We start from the raw sequence: 22,561 nt of genomic DNA, 5'->3' as shown, positions 1-22,561 counted from the left end.
AAAAACAAATGAAAAAAACGATCGAAAAACGAACTTAAAAAATGAAAAACAAACAAAAAAAGACCCCAAAACGATCAAAACGCATGAAAAAAAAGACAGAAAAAACGATGAAAAACGAACGAAAAAATGTATGAAAAAACGAACGAACCACCATTTGAATAAACAATGGGCTCTATGCACGGCAGGGGGTGGCGTATTGGTGGAAAATAAGACCGTTTCACAACTTCCGCCCAACGATACGTGCTAAGCCAAAACGGAATCTAAACCCTCCTATACTGCCTTAATTTGTCCATTTCGTTGTTTTTTTGTTTTTTTTGTTTTTTGTTGTTTCGATTGTTGCTCTCTATCAACATCGCTTGGCATCCAAACATGCTAAAATGATGTTTCAAAAACAGGTCAAAAGCACTTCTGGACATCGTTGCTGCGTGCTGCAATGTACATCTTCAGCTAAATTTAACTCGTCGTTGACAGTCAGCTCAGGTAACTCACGAAAACAGCGAGTAAACCGCAACTAATTTGCCATCATACGCCTTTCTCTTCTCCCGACTGGAAGTGTGGGAGCGGTCCAATGCCAAATGCGGAAGCAGTTCATGCATAGAGCCCATAGAAAAAAGAACCAAAAAACAATCGAAGAAATGATCGACAAAACTAACAATGAAAAAACGAACAAAAGACGATCGAAAAAACAAACGATGAAAAAATAATCTAAATAACAGACAACAAAACTTTCAAAAAAACAACTGAAAAAAGAACAAAACAAGGGTAAAAAAATAATACAAAAAAACAAACATCAAAAAACAAACAAAACAAAACAAAAAAAAAAGAAAAAATGTTTGAAAAAACGAATGACTAGAAAACAGACGAGGAGATTCAGAACTCTTTAGCTATGGAGTCAGCGACTTTTACACACCAGGTGTTGACCCAAATCTGTGATTTTATGTAGTCCTCTCTTTTGTCACTGAGTTGCTCTTGTTCCTAAAATTTTCCTCTTCCCAATTTTTATTTATATAGCAACAAATAAAGACAAAGTTATCGATTAACACTTAACCAACAGTTTAAAGCAGGTCTATCAGCCAAACATTACTCCTCCAATGAATAAGAACTTACAGCTGTACCACGGAAAAATTTTCCTCAACAGGCAGAGCTATTCTCAGTGGTATGACTGGCTATGACTAGATGGGTTGAGAGCTTGGATACTGCTCTGATATGGATTAACTGGGAGGATATAAGAATGATGCAAGCTTTCCTCTGAAGCATGGAGCGCACTCACACAGCTGAGCTGGTTCTTTCTGATAACAGCGTTGTACTTTGACCTGTGTCACTGCAGGCTGTTTCATGTGTTTCTGTTCTTCTGTAAAGAAGACTCATACCATCCTGCTGCTACCAGCTCTTTGACTTGTTTTCACCTCTGGATTATCTCTGGAAAAGACATGTCCACATCTGTGCAGGTAGAACCAGTCATGGAGATATCCTATGATGGAGTCGGTCGCTGTAAGTGCTCGTTCTGGTTCGCAGTGGCCCACGACATACTCGGCGTCTTCATCATGATGGTGGGGGTGTTTGGAGGACTGGTGGTCCATGACTTGTTTATCTACGCGGGGGCCATCGTCATCTTCCTCAGCCTCATCTGGTGGGTGTTCTGGTACTCGGGGAACATCGACGTGCCACCTGAGGAGCTGGAGGACGACGTGGGAATGATAAAGCTGAAGAACAGAGGACTCAGCCAGGCTGTGAAACGTGTGTCTGGACGTCTTTCCAACACAATCAGGAACTCTTTCCGGAGGAATAACAGATCTTTCAGAGAGGACAACAACATTCCTTCAAGCACTAATGCAGAGGTGTCTTTGTCCACTATCTTTGACAACAACATGGCCTCCTCCTCTAAGGAACTCTACCGAGAGACACTGTCAGTATGAACCAACACAGCACAGACTGCGTGGGACACCCAAAGACACTGAACTTGGATTTTTTTGTTTACTTTACTAGTTAATTTATTTAGTTGAAAGGAATGTTGTGCTTGCTTTGCTGACATTCACTGGTAATAATTAGACAGTGCCAGAGCCTCGTGGAGATACAATCATCAAGATCTTATCTTGCTGATAAGATGTAAACCTTGTACACAATACCAGAGTTACACATGGCTGCAAATGAACCACAAGACTGTCAATGTTCACTCTTTTTAAAGTCATGTTTGGTTGATTCACTGAAATTTCAAAGAAGTGATGATACTGACTGTAAATAGAAAAAAAAATCAGTGACAATTTTATGATGATGCTGAATTTTGTTAAAATATGTCACCAGATGTCAGATGCACGATTCTCATATCTCTTGATGCTGCATTAGGAGCAGCACATTGCAAAATTGGAATTAATTGCAATATGGAATAGCATTCATGTTATCTAAAGAAGTTATTCTTTATGTGTGCATTATCCCCATTAAGTTGAAGACCTGTGCAGAAAGCCTGAACTGTCACAACATTTTGGAGCCAGCCTACTGATAATCTACCCTACGATTAACAGGTGCAAATTTATTTGTGGAAAATAAGCTGTTGGATTCAGGACAGACATGGTGCAAATATGTATTGTGTAAAACATGGAGATAGACACAATGTTTTGTACTTTTTCATATAGCAATATATACTTCAGGATGAAAAGAGGTGGCAGAGCTGGCTTTTTTAATGTCCCAAAGATCCAGAATACAGAAGCATACTCTGTTTTTCTGAATTACATACAATATTACATCAGAATGGCAAGATAGCAATGCCTCTAACTCCAAAAGACAGCCAAATTTTTTTTTAGGTTTGTCAAACAATTAAAAACTTAGTTGTGATTATTCCCTGAATTTCTGTAGTTAATCACAATCACTCTAAAAAACAGAAACATACACTTGGAAAGACATTTCTCAGGGAGGAATAAAGAATATAAGATTCTCTTGTGAATGCAATACGCTGCCGTTCTAACCTGGCACGCCAGATGGATTTGTTTCACACCTCCATCTGGAAAACCACTCATAGACAGCATTTGGGAAAGGACAGAGCCTTTGAAGAAAAAAATTCAGAGGATGATTGGATGGACGTTCTGCCTGTCACATCTTTACGGGGCAATCAGAGCAACAAAACACGTGACGTAGCCCCTGACGAAGGAGTAAACTCTAGAGAACTACATACCGCTGCGAACCATGGTGACTGTAGACACGTCACTACACGACTTGTCGTTTTTGAAAAGAAAACAACTCAATGCTGTTGTTTGTTCTTCTTTTAACGAAGAAATGTCGTCAATTTCTGATAAAACCGGCGCTTTAGCAGCATCCACGGTAAGCTCTTCCGCCATTATTGCACTGGCCTCTTGTTGCTGCTTGCTTACGTCACGACTGCGCCTGAAAGTACTGCCCCTCGACGCTGATGGGTCCTGTCACTTTCAAACCGGGCCCAAACGGTTCAGACGGGAGCTTTGCAAGATGGATTCGCCAGTGAGAAACACAGAAACGGGCAAAGCCATCTGCTTTGCAAGGTTACTGCCATTCAGCAACATTCTGTTAATTTCAAAGGCTTTCATATCTTATTAAAAAGATACTAGAGATGTTTAACTTGAACTTAAACATGATTCACATAAACAAAAAATGTGCTGGTTAAGTAATCATGAAAAGTCTCTTACTGTTAAATTTCCATGCTTTACAATGTGCCATGTTTTAAGAAAATTCAAGTCTTTTAGTGCTTTTTTAGAATGGACTATAATCGGCTGACAAAATATGTGTGATTTCAGTAAGCATACTGTTCTCAATGGTGGTAGAAGGTGGAAGTAACTCATAGATAAATCTCCCTCTTTTTACAAAGGACTGTGAAAACAGGCTTTTAATAACAACTTTGTGTGTTTTTTGTCAGTTTTTGTTGTCAAATAAAGTTGTAACGCTGCTATTCACTACAGAGTCACATGGCCTGAAGTTTATTTCTTCAGTGCTCTAGCAATACCATGTCACCTCAAAACCTTTAACTTTATTTTACGTTAATAATATGTTGTTTTTTTTATGGTTTAAGGGGGTTTAGGTGTCATTAGTGTATTTCTAATGGAAAAAAAAATCTCTTTTCATACTAAATGACAGTTGCTAAACATACAGAAATAAAACACATGGCCACAGCCCACAAACTGCTCTAAAGTTAAGTCACTTGGGATAAGAAGAGAGACAGCTAAGGATTTAAAATAACCCTCTTTGTGATTCTGTCATCAGACTCTAATCAAGACTGTCCATAAGAGGGGGGGGGGTAAAAGGGACAGATTTCCTGGGCCTAGCCCAATGGAGGGGCACATGGAGGTCAACAAAACATGGTCCAGTCCCACTTCTACACTGAACTTAACTTTTAGGCCAGTCATTTGGATTCTTCATTACCATGCCAGGACCTTCCAAACAGCTGCGATGCAAAAGAGGAAGGTGGCTCTCATATTTGACAGCAATAACTTTTATCAGTCAGAGTGAAAATCTAACTTGTTTAAAAAACATAAGAAGCCTTTCACTGGGCCTTTCTGGGGCCTAGCTATGCCTTTGGGCGGGTTCATGTTATGAAAACTCAGTCACTTAATCCTTAGATAAGATATGACCAAACTGATTAGAGAGCATATTTCACATGACAATAGTCGAGGTCATCAGATTACAAACAATCAGTTAGCAGTAATTTAGCCGCATAAGTCATAGGGTCAGAGGGTGTAGGGATGAAAATAAAATGTGACTTATTCAGTGCTGTGAAAAAGTATTAGCCCTGTTCCTGATTTCCTTCTTTCTTCTCTTTTCTTTCTTTTCTTTTTTATTTAACAAATTGGTCACACTTAAAGGGTTTAGATCATCCAGCAAAGACAGACAACCTCAGTAAATACAAAATGCAAATTTTAAATGATGGATTTCATTTATGAAAGGAAAAATCCTTCTAAACCTACCTGGGATCTGCATGCATGTACAGTCATGGACGAAAATATTGACACCCCTAGAATTTTTCCAGAAAATACATCATTTCTCCCAGAAATTGTTGCAATAAACAAATGTTTTTGGTATACATGTGTTTATTGCCTTTATGTGCACTGGAACAACACAAAAAATCCAAAGAAAAAGACAAAATTGACATAATTTTACACAAAACTCCAACAAATGGGCCGGACAAAATTATTGGTACCCTCAACTTAATATTTGGTTGCACAACCTCGGAAAAAATAACTGAAACCAATCACTTCCTATAACCATCAACAAGCTTCTTACACCTCTCAACAGCAGTTTTGAGATCTCTTCATAGGTGTTTAATGGGATTTAGATCCAGACCCATAGCTGGACACTTCAGAACTCTCCAGTGCTTTGTCTCCAACCATTTCTTGGTGCTTTTTGAGGTATGTTTGGGGTCATTGTCCTGCTGGAACACCCATGACCTCTGACTCAGACCCAGCTTTCTGACACTAGGCCCTACATTTTGGCCCAAAATTTTTTGATAGTCTCAGATTTCATGAATCCTTGCACACAGTCATGGCACCCAATGCCAGAGGCAGCAAAATAACCCCAAAACATCTTTGAACCTCCACCATGTTTGACTGTAGGTACTGTGTTCTTTTCTTTGTAGGCCTCATTCTGTTTTCTGTAAACAGTAGAATGACTTCCTTTTCCAAAAAGTTCTACCTTAGTCTCATCTGTCCACAAAATGTTCTCCCAGAAGGACTGAGGCTTACTCAGGTACATTTTTGTAAACTCCAGTCTGGCTTTTTTATGTCTCTTTGTCAGCAGTGGGGTTCTCTGTCTCCTGCCATAGCGCTTCATCTCATTCAGATTATGACATATGGTCCAAGCTGACACTTTTGCACCCTGAGTCTGCAGGACAGCCTGAATTTGTGTGGAAGTTGACTGAGGATGTTTATCCACCATTCCAACTATACTATTTTGCATTGATTTGTCAATATTTCTCTTCCATCCATGTCCAGGGAGATTAGCCACAGTGCCATGGGTTATAAACTTATTGATTATATTACGCACAGTGGACAAAAGAATTTCAAGATCTCTGGAGATGGTCTTGAAACCTTGAGATTGTTCATACTTTTCCACAATTTTGCTTCTTAAGTCCTCAGACAATTCTTGGCTCCTCTTTCTCTTCTCCATGCTTGGTGTGACACACACAGGCACAAAACACAATGGTCGAGTTCACTTTTATACATTCTAACTGGCTTGAGGTGTGATTTTTATATTGCCAGCACCTGTTACTGCCACAGGTGAGTTTAAATGAGCATCACATGCTGGAAATAAAAAGATTTACCCACAATTCAAAAAGGGTGCCAATAATTTTGCCCATTTTTTGAGTTTTGTGTAAAATTTTGTCAATTTTGTCTTTTTTCTTTGGATTTTTTGTGTTATTCCAATGCACATGAAGGAAATAAACATGTGTATACCAAAAAACATTTGTAATTGCAACAATTTCTGGGAGAAATTGTGTATTTTCTGGAAAAATTCTAGGGGTGCCAATATTTTCGTCCATGACTGTATGCAGATGACCAATTTAAGATAACTGGAAAATGGTAACACAGTCCAGGGATAGCTAAAAAACTGTGAAATTGACCATGTGTCAGTGAATGTGAGCTAGTCTGACCTGGTGTTATAGTGTGTTGATGCAATGCTGTCCTGGGATCAGTGAAGTGCTGAGACACTAGCACTAACATGACTGGTAATGGCAAAGATATTGACCAAGGATCAGTGAAAGGTTGTAGCGCCACTCTTGTATCAATGACTAATAACAGTGCTGTCCTGATATTGGTGATTGGCATGAATACTGAGCAGGGAACAATTAATGACTGTAACATTTCCCTGATATCTGTGAACTGTAGCAGCTCTGTCTTGGGAACAGGGAATTACTGAACACACAAACCTGTTTTTCTGAACCCTTACTTCCCTCACAATGACTTTAGTTCATTCACCCTGGGTCAACTTTGTGTAAATTTCCCACGTCATTAGAGCTTCTATCGATGCAAATGTTTCGACTGTTTGGACAGTTGTTAATATCTTAGTAATGTATTTTAGGAGAGTATTTTAGTAGAAGACTTCTGGATCACTTGGGCTATATATGGAACGAGATGGAAAACAGCGCAATCTTGTGGCCAAATATGTCACAAAAACATATTTCATGTGAAAGCACTGGAAAATGCATTTATAAGATGACTTTTATTGCCAGATAATTTATTTTAGGTACACTCTGAAGGATTGGCACAATTGGAAATGTATGGTTGTTAGCCAAAAAGCTGTTAGGTGGATGATGATACTTTTCCTTTAAAAAATTGATTAAAATTAAATTAAAATTTATGTCAGACTGAGATTATGGTGCCTGTAAGGTAGTTAAATGTCAAAGTTAATTAGCCTTAAAGCAGTTACCACATGTGCCGATAAAAAGCATTAACCCCCTTGGATGTTTTATGTTTTACCCTTTAATTAATTTTACAAATAAATGTGGTCATTTTTTTGATTAATAAAAGAGAAAACAGATTTATATAAAATAATGTTATCTGGCGATGAGCTGACAGCCAGTTTGATGTTCAGACCCTCATTGTAGAGCATCTTCCTCATCATTTTGAGATCTTGGCTTGTTCTTGTCATCATAATGTTCTCTATTGGATTGCAGTCTGGGCTTTGACTCAGCCACTCCAGATCATTCATCTTGTTGTCTGTAAACCATTTTGGTGTAGTTTTCGCTGTATGCTTTGGGCCATTGTCATGCTAGGAAATAAATCTTCTCCCAAGCTGTAGTTCTCTTGCTGGGATTTTCCTATATTTTTCCACATTCATTTTACCCTCTACAAGCCCTCTGGGGCGGCATACTGAGAAGCATCCACATATCATGATGCTGCCACCACTTAGCTTCACAGTGGGGATGGTGTATATGTGGTGATGTGCAGTGACTGGTGGTCAAACATAGCATTTTGCTTGATGGCCAAAAAGCCCAATTTCAGTCCTGTCAGACCAAAGAACGTTCCTCCACTTGACCATGGAGTCTCCCACATGCCTTTGGTGAATTCTAGTCCAGATTTAATGACTTTTCTTTAACAGTTGCTCTCTGCCACTCTCCAAATAAGGCTCTGGCAACAGTTGTTGTATGCAGAGTCTCTCCCATCTCAGCTGCTGAAGCTTGTGACATCTTCAGAGTAGTCATAGGTGTCTCGGTGGCTTATTTCGCTAGTCTCCTTCTTGTACAGTCACCAAGTTTGTGAGAACAGCCTGATCTTGGCGGATTTACACATGTGCAATATTCCTTGCATTTCTTGATGATGGATTTAACTGAGCTCTGGGGGATGTTCGGTGCCATTCCCCCAACTTATACTCTTCAAAAACCTTTTCTCTGATTTGCTTGGAGTGTTCTTTTGTCTTCATGGTGTCATGGTAGCCAGGAAAACTGATTAACCAGTGACTGGACCTTCCAGACACAGGTGACTTTATACTACAGTCATTTGAGAAACATTCACTTCACTCAGGTGATCCTCATTTCACTAAATTTGAGATTACTAGCACCAATTGGCTGGAACTCTAAGATAATGAGGAGAAAAGTTCAAAGTATTAAACATAACAAGAGGGGTGGCAAATATGGAGGGTACCCTTGAAAGTATAATTAGTTATAATTATCAGTTTAGTGTTTTTTAAATATTGAAACTGGCCTCTCAACATTACCTGGTTATCTTAATGGTTTAACAAAGGCCACTTAAAATATTTAAAATGAAGACTGAATACCAGGTTTCTGTAGAATGAAGTCAAATGTAGAAAAAAAATGCAACATGCAACTTTAGTGGCCAATAATTTAAGTTGGTTAAAAAAAAGTAATAAAATTTATCTTACAATTTTAGATAGAAGTTCTCTACAATAACAGATGGGCTACAAGAATAAATATCTCAGGTGAGGCCACCTTATCGTAATAATATTTTTTCTCAACTAACCAAGATAGAGTAGATTTAAATCTCTAAACCTTCACCTACTGCTGTTAGGTTTAGGTTGCTCAAACAGCCATCAGGCTTCCTGATGTTGACCTGCGTTTTCTCATTATCTAAATAACCAAAGACCAAAACACACCGGCTACGGCAAGCGAGGAGGGTCTGATTTGATTAAAGCGTTCCGGTTAAGCACTGTCAACACTTGGCTCGAGCGCTGCTGCGGAGCAACGACGATGTCGGAGCAGGAGTCTCTGAGGTGCTCCAGTGCCAGAAACCGAGGAGGCGTACAACGGGTGGAGGGAAAACTGCGAGCTAGTGTAGAAAAAGGGGATTACTATGAAGCACATCAGATGTACAGGACTTTATTTTTTAGGTAAGGTCTCGTCTTACGTCCGTAAGTACAGTTGTAATTGTCATTTGGCTTTGGGGCCTCCCTGTTCCAGATCATTCCGCTGTCAACCTTGCTTCTGTGCCTGTCGTTTTATGATTGGATAATTTCACCGCAGACCCGCCCACTCATTTCGGCCCGTGTGTTTGTATGGACAGCTATGGTGTCAGTCTTTTGCTGTCACAAAATGGGATTGCCAACTTCGGCTAGTGGGCTAGTTAGCTACGTGTTTAGCAATACAACTAATGATAGCCGAAGCCGGGTTAACTTATTAGCTAATGTAAGAAAGAATGGTATACGGCATTCAGATTCGTGGTTACGTATTTAACATGCTAACGCCGATACAAAATACGGCCTCTATTTAACGTTAAACGTTGTAGGATCCCAAACGCCCATAGCGTGAAGCTGTCCAGCTGTGTTAGCATCCATCTAGGGATCCATACCCTGATCACCGCAGAATGAAATAAAATTGATCGCCTTGATTTTGCTCGCTGTCTAGAGTGTTTTTTGAATCACTATTTATATCTGTCTATGCTTAAAGATCACTGGTTAAATTGTTTGGGACACGTACACGTACTGCTCCAGTTAGTAACGGTCTATTTATTCCCAGTGTTTGCATATTTCATTAACATTCACACACTTACTTGTCCGCAAAGAAGCCTGCTTCAATACAGAGAAGCACGCTGGGTGCCATGTTTGCATCATAGCTGGAACATATATGACAGAGAAACACTGGAATTACAGTATGCCACGTAAATGACAATGTAAACAACAGCACATGCATTTAAACCTTGTTATTTATCTGTAGCCAGACCTGTGCATGCACCTTATCTCGCTGCCCCATGCAGAGATGGTTGGTAGTGATGCAAACAAAGCTTGCTTCTGTCCTAGTAAGCAGGTTTTGTCATCTCAAGTGTGATGCTGACCCTTCTGTCTTCCTTCAGGTACATGTCACAGGCAAAACATGCTGAGGCCAGGGAGCTGATGTATAATGGTGCTCTTCTCTTCTTCAGCTACAATCAGGTACAGGATCATAAGTGTGCAAATGTCATGTGTAAGATGGCACCAATGAGTGGCAATTAGTTTTTTATTTTGGCAGAACTGTGATGACGGAGTAGTGCCTTTTGAATGAAATAATCCATCTGAGAGGTGATGGATAGTGCTGACAGCATACTATTGCTGGTCACATATCTTATACAGAAAGGAAGGAAATTTGTGTTTGGTAGTTTATTTCTTTCTAACAATGCTTCCTGGTAATAAATCTTATACCACTGGAAGGCCTGTTTATTTCCCTTTTAAATGATGTCACATTTGTAACCCATTGAATTCTTTCTGGTGGATTGGATGATTGAAGTCTAAAGAAACATGGCAAATAAGCTATTTATTCAACCACATTGGCTAACTTGCGACAGATGCTGGTCGAAGAAGGGAATGCCATCCCACAGCAGTGTGTGACCAGCATGAGGCGGAGGTGCCAGACTGTTGTGACTGTTCTTCCACACGCTACTTAGCCTCCTGTTTGTTAAATTAATTAATTGTTAAAATGCTAATATGTCATTTTTCTTCAGCCTTTAATCATCCACCAAACAGTACCAAACAAGAGTCAATGCCAGAAGAAGCTAGTTGGCAATGGGAGAGAAGATTTGGATAATTTTTATGGGTGCAACCCACATACTCGGCTCTGCTGCTCATTACGCAAATGCTTGTTCCTTTCAAATGTGGCACCATTTAAATGGGAAATTAACAGGTTTTCCAATGGTTAAGATTTATTGCCAACAAGCATTGTTCCAACAAAAAGGTAAATAGATTAGTAAATTGATCTGAAAGCTTCTTGTTCTTCTGTGAACAAAAATTGAAATCATGGATTTTCAAAATGTATTATCTTTTTCTGTTTTTAATCTCCAGCAAAACAGTGCAGCAGACCTGTCCATGCTGGTACTTGAGGTGTTGGAGAAATCTGAGACTAAAGTTGAAGATGATATATTAGGTGAGTGTTAAAACACAAGTTAAAAAATACCATTCATCTACAACACTGCCTATGGTTGTTTATTGTATAATGATTTTTTAAGTAGGGATCCTTGCAGGATGAGCTCTTTTTTGTATCTGCTCCCTTCTATTTGTGTGAAGAAAAAAGCAAGTTTCTCAACTGTGCTGTGAAATGTATATTTCTCAAAACTGACTTCTCTGCTATTGACAGAGAAGAATCCTATCGATGCAAATCTATGTACAGTAAATGATGATCATTGGTTTAAAATGACGTGTTTAACTGTTGTAATGGTAATCAAGTAATCCTGATTGGTTCTGGGATAACAGGACATGGGAGAATTGATGTCCCCTTTTTTCGGTTGTAATCAATGACATATTCTCCATTAAAAGGTCTCTGATTCATGCGTATAAAATCAAGTCTCAGTAGATCTTCTTTGAATAGGATTTTCTATACATCCCTACATTAGGGCAATGCATAGAAACACAACAAAACTGTCTTTTATAAGGAAATATACAATGTGATGCATGACTAAAGGAATGTCCCTGATGCAAAAAAGGGTGGTGTAAAGATTCAGTGTAAGAAAAGTGTTTATAATGCAAGTTTAACGTGAGATGACATCTTAATGCTCTCATTAATGGGTACCATGAGGCATTTTCAGCTGCTTAAAGTGAGTGATGGGTTGACTTCTGTGTTTGCAGCCAACCCAATACTGATCCACTGTTGATGTCCCTATACTGTACAGATCTGTAAGATTCCTTTGGACATGTCTTGTCTGGAGACTCCCTTACATCCTTTCATTCATCCCATTCCAGACGCCTGTCTTGCCAGAGGAGGTTACAATATCATGTTAAAATTGGATGGCTCATTCTCTGATGTTTTAATTGGTGTGTGTTGAGCAGAAAGCCTGGTGAAGCTGTTCAGCCGGATGGACCAGAACTCCCCAGAGAGAGTAGCATTTGTGTCCAGAGCCTTGAAATGGTCCACAGGAGGATCTGGCAAGTTGGGGCATCCAAAACTACACCAGCTGCTGGCTGTCACCTTGTGGAAAGGTAATCAATACATTATTCCACTGAGGAAGAACAGAGCATTTAGTATCACAAATTGCAGCTATCTACAGCTTATTAAAGATGTCTGAGAAGCTCTTAACAGTATTTGGCATGTCTGCTTTTTAAAGTGACACTCAAATAGACCTGTCTAACTGTCAAATAACCAAGTATTGTATCAGTTGAGTCCATACTTTCATGATTGAAATGAAGCGTTGTAGCATGTAAAGTCCTTTTAAACATCCCATATCGTTTGATGTCATTACAAAACACACATCATCAGCACAACCGCTTTGTGCTTTAACAAAAGTCACACACAATCAGAGGGTCACTCTGATGTCCTCTGCCTCACCACTGGGACTTGTTAACTTTCCACAAAGCTAAGCAGGCTTGATGTGATCAGGTTTTTATGTGCAGACTGCCACAAAAACCTGCGATCTGAGTCAAAGATAATGGCTTTCTAAATATTGGTTATTGACAGTCTTTGTTAACACCTTTATTGACCGTTTTTAGTGTCTTTTAAAATATTCTTCAACTTCTTATAATGAAATTTATGTGGATTTTTTTGTGTCTGCCTGAACCCTAGGAAGAGTAGTTGCTCCTTTAGTAGTGGCAAATGGGGATTCAAATAAATAAATAGGGGTGTAGATGGCCTAGTAGTTTGCACTCCATGTATATGAGTGACCAGGGCTCAAGTCCGGTCTTTGGCTCCTTTCCCACATGTCTCCTGCCCACTCTTGCAGCCCTGTTTCTAACTCCATCTACTGTTCTTCTCTGAATAAAGTCATAAAAGCCCCAACAAGTATATCTTTAAATGAATAAATGAAATAAGATAAATAACCTTTCTTCGTCAGTCTCTGCACATTCACACTAAAGTTGGTACTTGTTGGTCAGTGGAGTCTGGGGGAGTCTGGGTTGTGTGTTTTGCTGTGCATGTGTCCTGTGTGTCCACTCCAGCTCCTGCTGGTGTGCCTTTCACACTAGGCGAAAGTTTGCTGTGTGTTGGCTGTATCTCCTTGCTGTCAAAGCCCTGTTAATCTTCACAAGTTTTACCACTACAAACCATCCTACAAGTAACTTCATTGAGTGTATAGTGAAAGCGTGTTGGGAATAATTCAAAGTAAAAGCATTTTGTACAAACAAAGGGGGTAGAAACAGAAAGCTTCTCTAATAGTAGAAGCTTAGAGAGCAACTTTTTTAAACAGCCACATTTTAGCTTGTGGTCCTCATCAGGGCCATCAAAAATTGAGTGTAAACATATTGCACTGACTTTGACATGCATGTGTGCTACAACAAGGTAAGCGGCTCTCCAGTTATCATTTTGCTTTCTATCTTTGTCCAAAACCGCAAAAGAATTCTCTAAATTCTCCACACATGAGCCATGCATATCAGGCATGTGAGACATAGGACACATTCAGGCAGTCTGAAAGCCCTAACTTAACATGCACACAAACTGATAATCAAGCCGTGTCACAGCCAAGTCATGCATCTCACATGTCCAGTCTGAAGCAGACTTAAGAGTCAAGAGGAAGCAAGTTTTTTGTACAAACCATTTAAAAAGACCATTAAAAAAATTCTCAGGTAAAGAAGGATTGCTGCAGAAATAAATGACTTAAGGTGATATATGGATAAGAATACATGCAAGAAAGTGTTGCTGTGTTTGGCCATAACAAACACAATTTTAATTTTGATTTTCTAAAAATGACATAAGACAAAGGCTTAAAGATGTATCAAATTTTCCACTAGCTTTAACAGTAGGATTTATGAAAGGACTAACAGCAAATCAGGACCAAGACTTAACACTTGTGCACAGTGTTTATATATGTTATGCCAGTATTGATATGCAGTGTTGATCTGCTCTGGGAAAATAAAGGTGTCAGCATTATATGAGACCAAAGGCAGACAGTGAAAGGAGAAGGACTCACTTACATTTTCTACATCACCAACTAAATGCATTGGAAAGGAGGCAAAGTCCACATAGAGGGGACACATTTTGAAACAGGACCTAGTTTTTTTTTCTTGTGTATTTTATGTTGTGTATAGTGTACCCCCCCCCAAAGGCCTTTACAACCATAACATTAGAGCCCAATATTTACCTGTTAGTAATCATTTTTTTGTTTAATAAACAGAGAATTTCAGTTCAAATGCTTACCTTTAGATACATTAACATTACTTAGAAAGTGTTTGTGGGTTAACAAAGTGCAATTAATGAGTCACTGCCATTTATTTTGTTTTATTAAAGCATCTGCAAAGGCATTTAAACTTTCTTTTTTAATATTTGTCCCTGTAAACAGACACTCTGGCCCAGCAAACTCTTCCCAGGTAGCATTAATGTCTCCAAAGACACTGATCAATTCTGAAAATCTGGACCTTAATGGCACCAGTTAATCCAACACCACTTAAACTGTGACACAGGTTCAACTCCTCAAACAAAATAAATGATCAGAAGATGACACGAGATAAGAGCTCTCACTGTGTTTTGTTACTTCAAAGACTTAAAACAATAACAACCACGTATTAAGTAGACTATGATCGTTTAAAATGTAATGTAATTTTTTTTTTTTTACTTCTAGGATGTTTAGTTATTGAAAATGACTTCTCACAGCCCACCTACAGTACCTCTGGGGCCCACCAGTGCACTTTTCTGCTCCCCTTATTGTCACTGTCCCAGCTTCATAATATATTCTAACAGTTGATGTATTTAAATGTTTGTTTGTATCCAGAACAAAACTACAGTGAGTCTCGTTATCACTTCCTGCATTCATCTGACGGGGAGGGCTGTGCGCAGATGCTGGTGGAGTACTCGGCCTCACGAGGCTTCCGCAGCGAGGTCGACATGTTTGTGGCGCAGGCCGTCCTACAGTAAGTGAAGCGTCACTGCCATGCTTTGAAACACATTACTTCATGAAACCTTCACAGTTAAACCCGATATCATCAGAAAGCATGCAGCTGTACTCTGTAATCTTCAGTCAATTTTGGCTGACATTTCAACAGAATGAAAATGTAAGATTTGTAGTCTGTGTTCAGTTTAGAAAGTGACATTGATGCATCATCCTCCATCTTGTTGGCCTGCAGTCATATCCATTTCTGTCTGAGCAGCATCTTTAAAGTGTCTTTAATCTCTCTCTCTGCCTCTGCCTCTCTCTTTTTATCCACTGTATCTCACTTTTCACGTTCTCTTCTCCTTTTTGTCTGTATCCTCCGGCTCGTTTCTATTTCCGTCTCTTTCTCATGCAAACCTCCTCCCTTCAGGTTCCTCTGCTTAAAGAACAAAAACAGCGCTTCCGTGGTGTTCAGCACATACACAGAGAAACACCCGTCCATAGAAAAGGGCCCTCCCTTCGTCCAGCCTCTACTGAACTTTATCTGGTTTCTGCTGCTGGCAGTGGATGGGTGAGGAGAAAAGATTTCATTTTAATTTTAACATCAATCGTCATTATAACGTATGAAATAAACAGACTTACTCTTCATTAAATGATAACTGAGTTAGTCTCAGCTGATCTCTTACTCCCTGTATACTTTACAAATAGATGGTCAAATGTACAAAAAATCTCTTAATTATCTGAAACCTAATTTCTTTGTCTCCTCAGGGGTAAATTAACAGTTTTCACAGTGTTATGTGAGCAATACCAACCTTCCCTGAAGAGGGACCCCATGTATAATGAGGTGAGTACTGATGCTGTACTGCTAAAAATAAATAGAGTTCATGTAGACATAGTTGTTGTCCTAATCATATCAACATCTGTCTGTCCCTTCTTCTTGTACGTGGCTTCTGTCTCCTCAGTATCTCGACAGAATAGGACAGCTTTTCTTTGGAGTTCCCCCCAAACAGTCACCATCGTATGGTGGGCTGCTAGGTGAGTGGACCAAAAATGTTATTTTTTAATTCTTACTATGGCTGCATCCTTTAGTTAATAATCAAATAACCAACCCGAATTATTAGTTCAGATATTTGCAGTTTTGTTTTAAAGCTTTTTTTCAGTGAACCAAGAGCAATGCATTTAATGCAATGCAATTAGAGAAAGCATAATTAATGGTGATGATCCATTAGTCTTCACTCTACATGTGGGCTTTTTACTCCCAAAATGTATGGACATGGTAAATTTAATCTGTAAATACAAGTTGATTTGCCACCAGTTTTGTTTCTAGGCAGCTTTTAGGTCTGGATACCTTGATTGTGAATTTTTTTATAATGGTTTGGAATGGAAGCATAGTCTTCTTCTTTACAAATTAAATTAACCCAGTGGTTTAAATAAATAACCATGATTTTACAAAGAAGTAATTGGACATTAAATCATGTCCAGTCTACAATCTATGGAAACTGATAAATGTGCAATTGATAGGTAAAACATGGCATTACTTTGAGTCAGGTACTGCCCTTATACCTGAAAGGGCACAATTACTGATGAATTATATTTGTGGCACTGCCAATGAGTTTCACCCTGAATCTTTCCATCAGTCAGGTTATACAAATTAGATGTGATAATGGCTAACTTATTACAGATAATGAAAATCTAGTTTTAACAATTGGGAGAGATTTGATCATTTTCTGAGAACTAGAGCTTTGATGTCCAACCAAAAACTTAACATCAAACGTGTCTTATACAGCCCCTAATTAAGTGTTCACCCGCTTGGATGTTTTATCCTTTTATTAATGTATAAATCAATCATGGTCAATATAATTTGGACTTTTTGACAAAAAATAGAAAAAACCCATTTGATGTTCACCCCTTTAAAGTGACAGATTTAATTCAGCAGAGGTCCAGCCAGTTGGTGCTTGTAGCCCACAATTAGTGAAATGGGGATCACCTGAGTGCAGTGAATGTGTCTCAAGTGTTTGTAGAATAAAGACACCTGCAGCTGGAAGGTCCAGTCACTGCTTAATCAGTACTCCTGGCTACCATTACACCATGAATTCAAAAGAACACTCCAAGCCATCAGGCAAGATGCAACTTCTGGTGGACACCAAACAATGCACATCACCACAAACACATCATCCCCACTGTGAAATAAGGTGGTAGTAGCATCATGCTGTGGGGATGCTTCACAGCAGCCAGCCCTGGAAGGCTTGTAAAGGTAGAGGGTAAAATAAATGGGGCATAATATAGAAAAATCCTGGAGGACAATCTTATTCAGTCTGCAAGAGAACTACGGCTTGGAAGAAGGTTTATTTTCCAGCAAGACAATGACCTGAAGCAGTTCTCGGAAGTTCTTGAGTGGCTGAGTTAAAGCCCAGACCTCAGTCCAATACGGCTGTTCATATTACTTTGTAGAAATCTGTTTCACTTTGATGTTAAAGAGGGTTCTTTTCCTTATTTCTTTTTTCTTCTGTAAAAAATAAAAGCCAAATTATATTGACCATGATTGAATTATAAAATTAATAATAGGGCAAATTATCCAAAGAGGTGAATAAGTTTTATAGGCACTGTATACCTTTACAATGCTTTACAGAATATTTTAAGACATTTCTGGGGAAGAAATGTCTATCTTTCTTTTCTGTATAAACCACAGAATCAGACTGATGACCCTTTCTCTCTCTTCTGTAGGAAATCTGCTGAATAGCCTGATGGGATCGGGCGAGGATGACGATGGAGCTGAAGAAGCTCAGGAGGACAGCAGCCCCATAGAGCTGGACTGAGCCTGCGGCAGCCTGACAAAGAGAACAAATGAACAAAGATTAAGAAAAAAATAAAGAGAAGAGGAAGACCATCCTGCCTCCGTCCTTCACCTTCACAACAAGAGTGGGGCGAGGCACCGGCCTGTGTTCTCAGAGGCGTGCTGTTTCCAAAAATCCCACTTATCCATCCAGTTTAAACTAAGAGCAAGTATTAGGCCACAACCCCTCCCTTCAGCACTGCCGGGACTGACTACGCCAAACTGCGAACTCTTCCCGTGTTGATTTATCGTAAGATTATATTATTTTATTTTAATCATTATTTTGCATTAGTTTGGGACTCTTGCTCTTGGTTTAGGGTGTTTTGATTTTAACGATAACAAATTGCCCTCTCCCAGTGAGAACCTGCTCCAAAGAGGGAGGGGTCGGAGTCTCCTGGTGGAGAGGTTAGCATCACTTAACATCCCTCCTTATAATACATCATTACAGGTGGGTTTAGTCAACTACATTTATACAAATACTTCTGTTTGCCATACAGCCACATGGAGCTACACAACAGCCCTGCTGTTACTGGCATTTTTCAACAACTTATTCCGTTAAAAGTCTCCTCTTTGAGTTGTAAATTAAATTTCTTGTAGTCAAGGCAACCTTACATTTCCTTGTCTCATCTGTCTGTTGGAAGAATGGACAAAAAGAATCAGAACTACCAAGTTGTAACTCAAGGTCGTCACGCACCTTATATCTCAACCGAACACACCCTCTGTGCTCAGTGTTTTCTTCAAAGGTCATTTCAGTTCCACTGCACTCACACAGCTGTCTGGATACACTTCGCTCCACTGTGCTCTTCCTGAACTGCTGCTCAGCTTGTTTGCATCTCAGAGGAATTATGTGGAACAATCCAAGTTTGAATGTTTTTTTTGGTTACAGTTCATTCACGAAAAATGTTTTTGCTGTGAGGAGTTTAAGCGCTTAAAGTTTGGATTTGACTGGATGTTGGCTCTTGCTGTCTGCCACTGTGAAATGATGGGGTGACCTTTAAAGTTTGTAAGGTGATAAGAGACACTGTGAAAACCCGTCTGTTGGAGTGAATCTTGCTGTAAAATGCTTAAACAAGCCTGTTACCTGACTACTTCTAGTTTAGCCTGAAGCCCTGTTTACTTTCCACCTTTGTCACATAATTCCTCTAAGAGATGAGTCTTATTTAACAACAGTTCAGCCAGTGCACAATCACAAGTGTGATTTACACAACAGCTCCTGTTTGTCAGTGTTAACGTCATTGTTTGCAGAGAATACACTGGCCCAGCTCATAATGGACAGCCTTATTGTCTTAGATTTGTCTGTCTTCAGTGTCTTTTTGTCCTCCTAGTGACTTGCAATCAACACAGGTCTTGTCAGTCTCCTGTTTTGGTTTTATAATCAGCTCTAAATAATGCAAACGTTGCGCAAAATAAAATCAATGCTAGGAACCCAGAAAGGCTTGCCAAGTAAATTAAACAACAAAGGTGTATTCATGTCTGAAGGGCCATGGACCACCTTCATGACCAATATGAAACAAAAAAAACATGAATTTGATATGTAAATGAAGCAAAAATATGGTGATAAAACTTATGGAAGCCATAAGCAGACAAATCTACATTTTAGTTTCTCATCATTATTAATACCCTGTTGTCCCCTCATAACAAATTATTTTGTTTTTCTTGGGAACTTGCAATTGTTATTTGGAGATAACGACACTGGCTGTCCAATGAGATGTTAAATTTTCAGCATCTTGAAAAACGGACTAAAATTGACCCATTATCACAGGAAAACCAGCATCGTTATCTCAAGATAATGATGCGACTAATACCCTCTTCTACCAGATAAGTATTACCTTGGGACCTCTGGTAATTTGCGAAATACGCCCTGACATCAGTGTTTGATGCAGTGCAGACAATTATGGACATTTATGAAGGAAAACATGAGGGTGCTGCAGAGAATGTTTTTAGATCAGTGCCAAGCTGTCCATGTCTAAAAAACTAGTGAAATGTGTCCTCTAACTCTCCCATTGTGCACTGAGGTCCCCTAAGTCACCTGTGCATATCTGCAGCTGGTCAAACAGAGGAAAAGAGAGAAATTTGAGCATCCTTCCTGTTAACGTATGAGAGCTGGAGATGTCTAATGTTGAATGTGAACCTCTCCTGTCATGTTTAACATTTTGTATGCAGTTGATGCTTTTAATTTTTATTCTGTGCTCTATTAATTTGCATTTTTCAGTATCGACAACAACCCTCCTTGTGCAGATCAGTTGTTTCAGCCTGAACACTGAATGTTGAGGGGCACATTTCAAATCCTAAATTGTGTTATGCATGAAATGAAAATCTAAATAATTCTGACTTAAGTTCAGGCACTTGTAAGAGGAAAAGCACAAAAGTTCTGTGTAAGAGGGCAGCGGTGCACGCACACATTTGGACAGCAGGGTTGTGCCCTCCTTAAATTTACAACCCTCTGGACACATTTGTGGCAAAAATGTACACACACAAAAACTGCTTTTAAATCATCATACAGTGATATTTTTCCAGCTTTTTTTTCATAAATCTTTTAAGCGACAGCAAACTTGCTCAAAAAATACCAAACATTCAGTCATTTTCAGGATTTTACCCCTTTAAATGCCATTTTTATGATTTGAAATATTTCATTATTTATTACAAAAAACAAAACAAAAAAATAGTTATTTTCCATACAATAAAGAGTAGGGAGATGGGGCGTTGGAGGTAAATAGAGTCTTGGATATGTCAAAGATTAGTAACAAAATTGATTTGATAGCATTACTATGTTTTATGTAGCTCCAGATACTCCCTTAGGACACCTTTGTGGGCTAAAATGCTTCATTGCCTTCCATTCATATGGGATTGATAACACAAACGTCCTGTGAGATTATAAAAAATGACCAGTGGTCCCTAGGTAATACTAATTCCGTGTGAGTAGGGCATAAAACAAGATCTTGAGAAAATGAGAAAATGTCCAGTAATCATGGGAAAACAACAGTGAAATAAAATGTATGAATGCATGTCTGCTTAAGGCTTCCAATATCAACTGAAAGTGACAGTAAAAACAGAAAATGTAAGTATGAGATGTCCATAACACATTTAATGACACCACTTCAGAAGTACTTTAATGTATTTTAGGTTTCTTTCTATAATAATTTAAGTAAACGTTGGCGTGTTGGCTGTTTTGCAAACCACAGAGGACTGACCTGCCTGCTGTCATAGTGCTATAAATGGAAAGATATAATCCAAAACTGCGTTCAATATTACAAAGACTGTTTTAAGCAGTGTTGTAGTTATTTAAGTCATGAAATGCCTCTTTTCAGAAGGAAGAGGAGTGATGATTTCTGCAGACCTTTCTGTGAAAGTCATGAGGTCTAAAAGGGAAACCCAAGTCAAAGTGACTGTTGCTTTTTCACAGAAGTCTTATCATTTTCCTCGTCTAGTCATGATTTCATCCAAGCATCTGATGAACTGAAAACAACTTCTTCTTGCTCACCTAAAAGTAATTTCTCTGAATTTACTCCTTCAATTATCCTGCAGTAAAAAGGCGTGTGACCAAAGGCCTGTCTGTGTCAGAGAACATCAACATAGCTGCTTGTTTTTGATAATTATTTCCTTTGAGAACTAAACAGGATTGTTTGCCTTTTCGATGATTCACTAATTAAGTAAATAAACAACTGAGAAGAGTTTGAGAATGTCTTGAAACCAAACTTGTCCTGTCCTTTTTTAAGTGCATGTGTGTGATTGTATACAGGTGCATCTAAAAAAATAGAACATCAAGTAAAAGTTCATTTTTCCTGAGATTTACTTCAGAAAAATAAACTTACATATATTTTAGATTCTCTTACAAAGTGAAATATTCCAAGACTTTGTGTTTTAATCTGGTGAGTAGGGCTTCTAGCTCACAAAAATCCACTATCTTAAAATAGAATATTGTGAAAAAGTCTGATTTGCAAAGGTTTCCTGAGCCTTCATTCTCTCGCTAAGGCTCAGTTCACACAACCACAACCGTGGGGAAGAGTGTCGATTGACTGTTGTCCAGAACACAAAGGGCAGGCTATTCTCTGAATGCTGTATCAAAGCATGTTTATGGAAAGTTGACTGGCCTCAGCCTTTGAAGGATTGCCACATAGTGCAGATTCAAGAACTTAGGGGATCTTCACAAGGAGTGGACTGAGGCTGGAAATGTGTCAAGAGCCACCACACAGACATCCAGGAAATGGGCTACAATCGTCGTTTTCCTAGTCTCAAGCCACTCCTGAACTCTTGTTTTCAGATGAAAATACATTTTGAATTTCACTTGGAAATCAAGGTCCCAGAGTCTGGAGGAAGATCAGAGAGGCCCAGAATCCAAGGTGCTTGGAGTTCAGTGTTTTCAGTTCCCACGGTCAGTGATGGTTTGGGGCGCCATGTCTTCTGCTGCTGTTAGTCCACTGTGCTTTATAAAATCCAGAGTCATGTGATCTTTAGAAGGCTGTAAGAAGAGCCAAGCTCATTGTTGATATTTAATACAAAGCAGGATGTTTATTTCTACAAATGCAGCATGTAACAAATTATAATTAAAGAAATATTACCA

General features: G+C 39.0%; 2 protein-coding genes across 2 annotated transcripts; both read left to right on the top strand.

Moving 5' to 3' along the window:
• Positions 1–1,333: 1,333 nt before the first annotated feature.
• LOC121528742 (transmembrane protein 238-like) lies at positions 1,334–3,065 on the top strand. The gene has a single exon (XM_041816312.1). The coding sequence runs from the start codon at positions 1,431–1,433 to the stop codon at positions 1,914–1,916; it is 486 nt and encodes a 161-aa protein (XP_041672246.1). The 5' UTR covers positions 1,334–1,430; the 3' UTR covers positions 1,917–3,065.
• A 6,052-nt stretch (positions 3,066–9,117) lies between these two features.
• Positions 9,118–21,690, top strand: get4 (guided entry of tail-anchored proteins factor 4). Its single transcript, XM_041815638.1, has 9 exons — positions 9,118–9,300; positions 10,260–10,338; positions 11,221–11,302; positions 12,202–12,351; positions 15,069–15,207; positions 15,598–15,738; positions 15,936–16,011; positions 16,130–16,202; positions 17,892–21,690. The coding sequence occupies exons 1-9, from the start codon at positions 9,161–9,163 to the stop codon at positions 17,981–17,983; spliced, it is 972 nt and encodes a 323-aa protein (XP_041671572.1). The 5' UTR covers positions 9,118–9,160; the 3' UTR covers positions 17,984–21,690.
• The last annotated feature ends 871 nt before the right edge of the window (positions 21,691–22,561 follow it).

This window comes from Cheilinus undulatus, linkage group 20 (genome assembly GCF_018320785.1).
Source record: "Cheilinus undulatus linkage group 20, ASM1832078v1, whole genome shotgun sequence".
NCBI lineage: Eukaryota > Metazoa > Chordata > Actinopteri > Labriformes > Labridae > Cheilinus > Cheilinus undulatus.
The sequence above is the reverse complement of the archived record's forward strand: the minus strand, read 5'-3'. Positions and strand labels throughout refer to the sequence as shown.

Coding starts and splice junctions, on each gene's coding strand:
- LOC121528742 (XM_041816312.1), top strand. CDS start 1,431: ATGTCCACATCTGTGCAGGTAGAACCAGTCATGGAGATATCCTATGAT.
- get4 (XM_041815638.1), top strand. CDS start 9,161: ATGTCGGAGCAGGAGTCTCTGAGGTGCTCCAGTGCCAGAAACCGAGGA. Junction 12,352..15,068: donor GGCTGTCACCTTGTGGAAAG/GTAATCAATACA, acceptor GTTTGTATCCAG/AACAAAACTACAGTGAGTCT. Junction 15,208..15,597: donor GTGGCGCAGGCCGTCCTACA/GTAAGTGAAGCG, acceptor TCCTCCCTTCAG/GTTCCTCTGCTTAAAGAACA.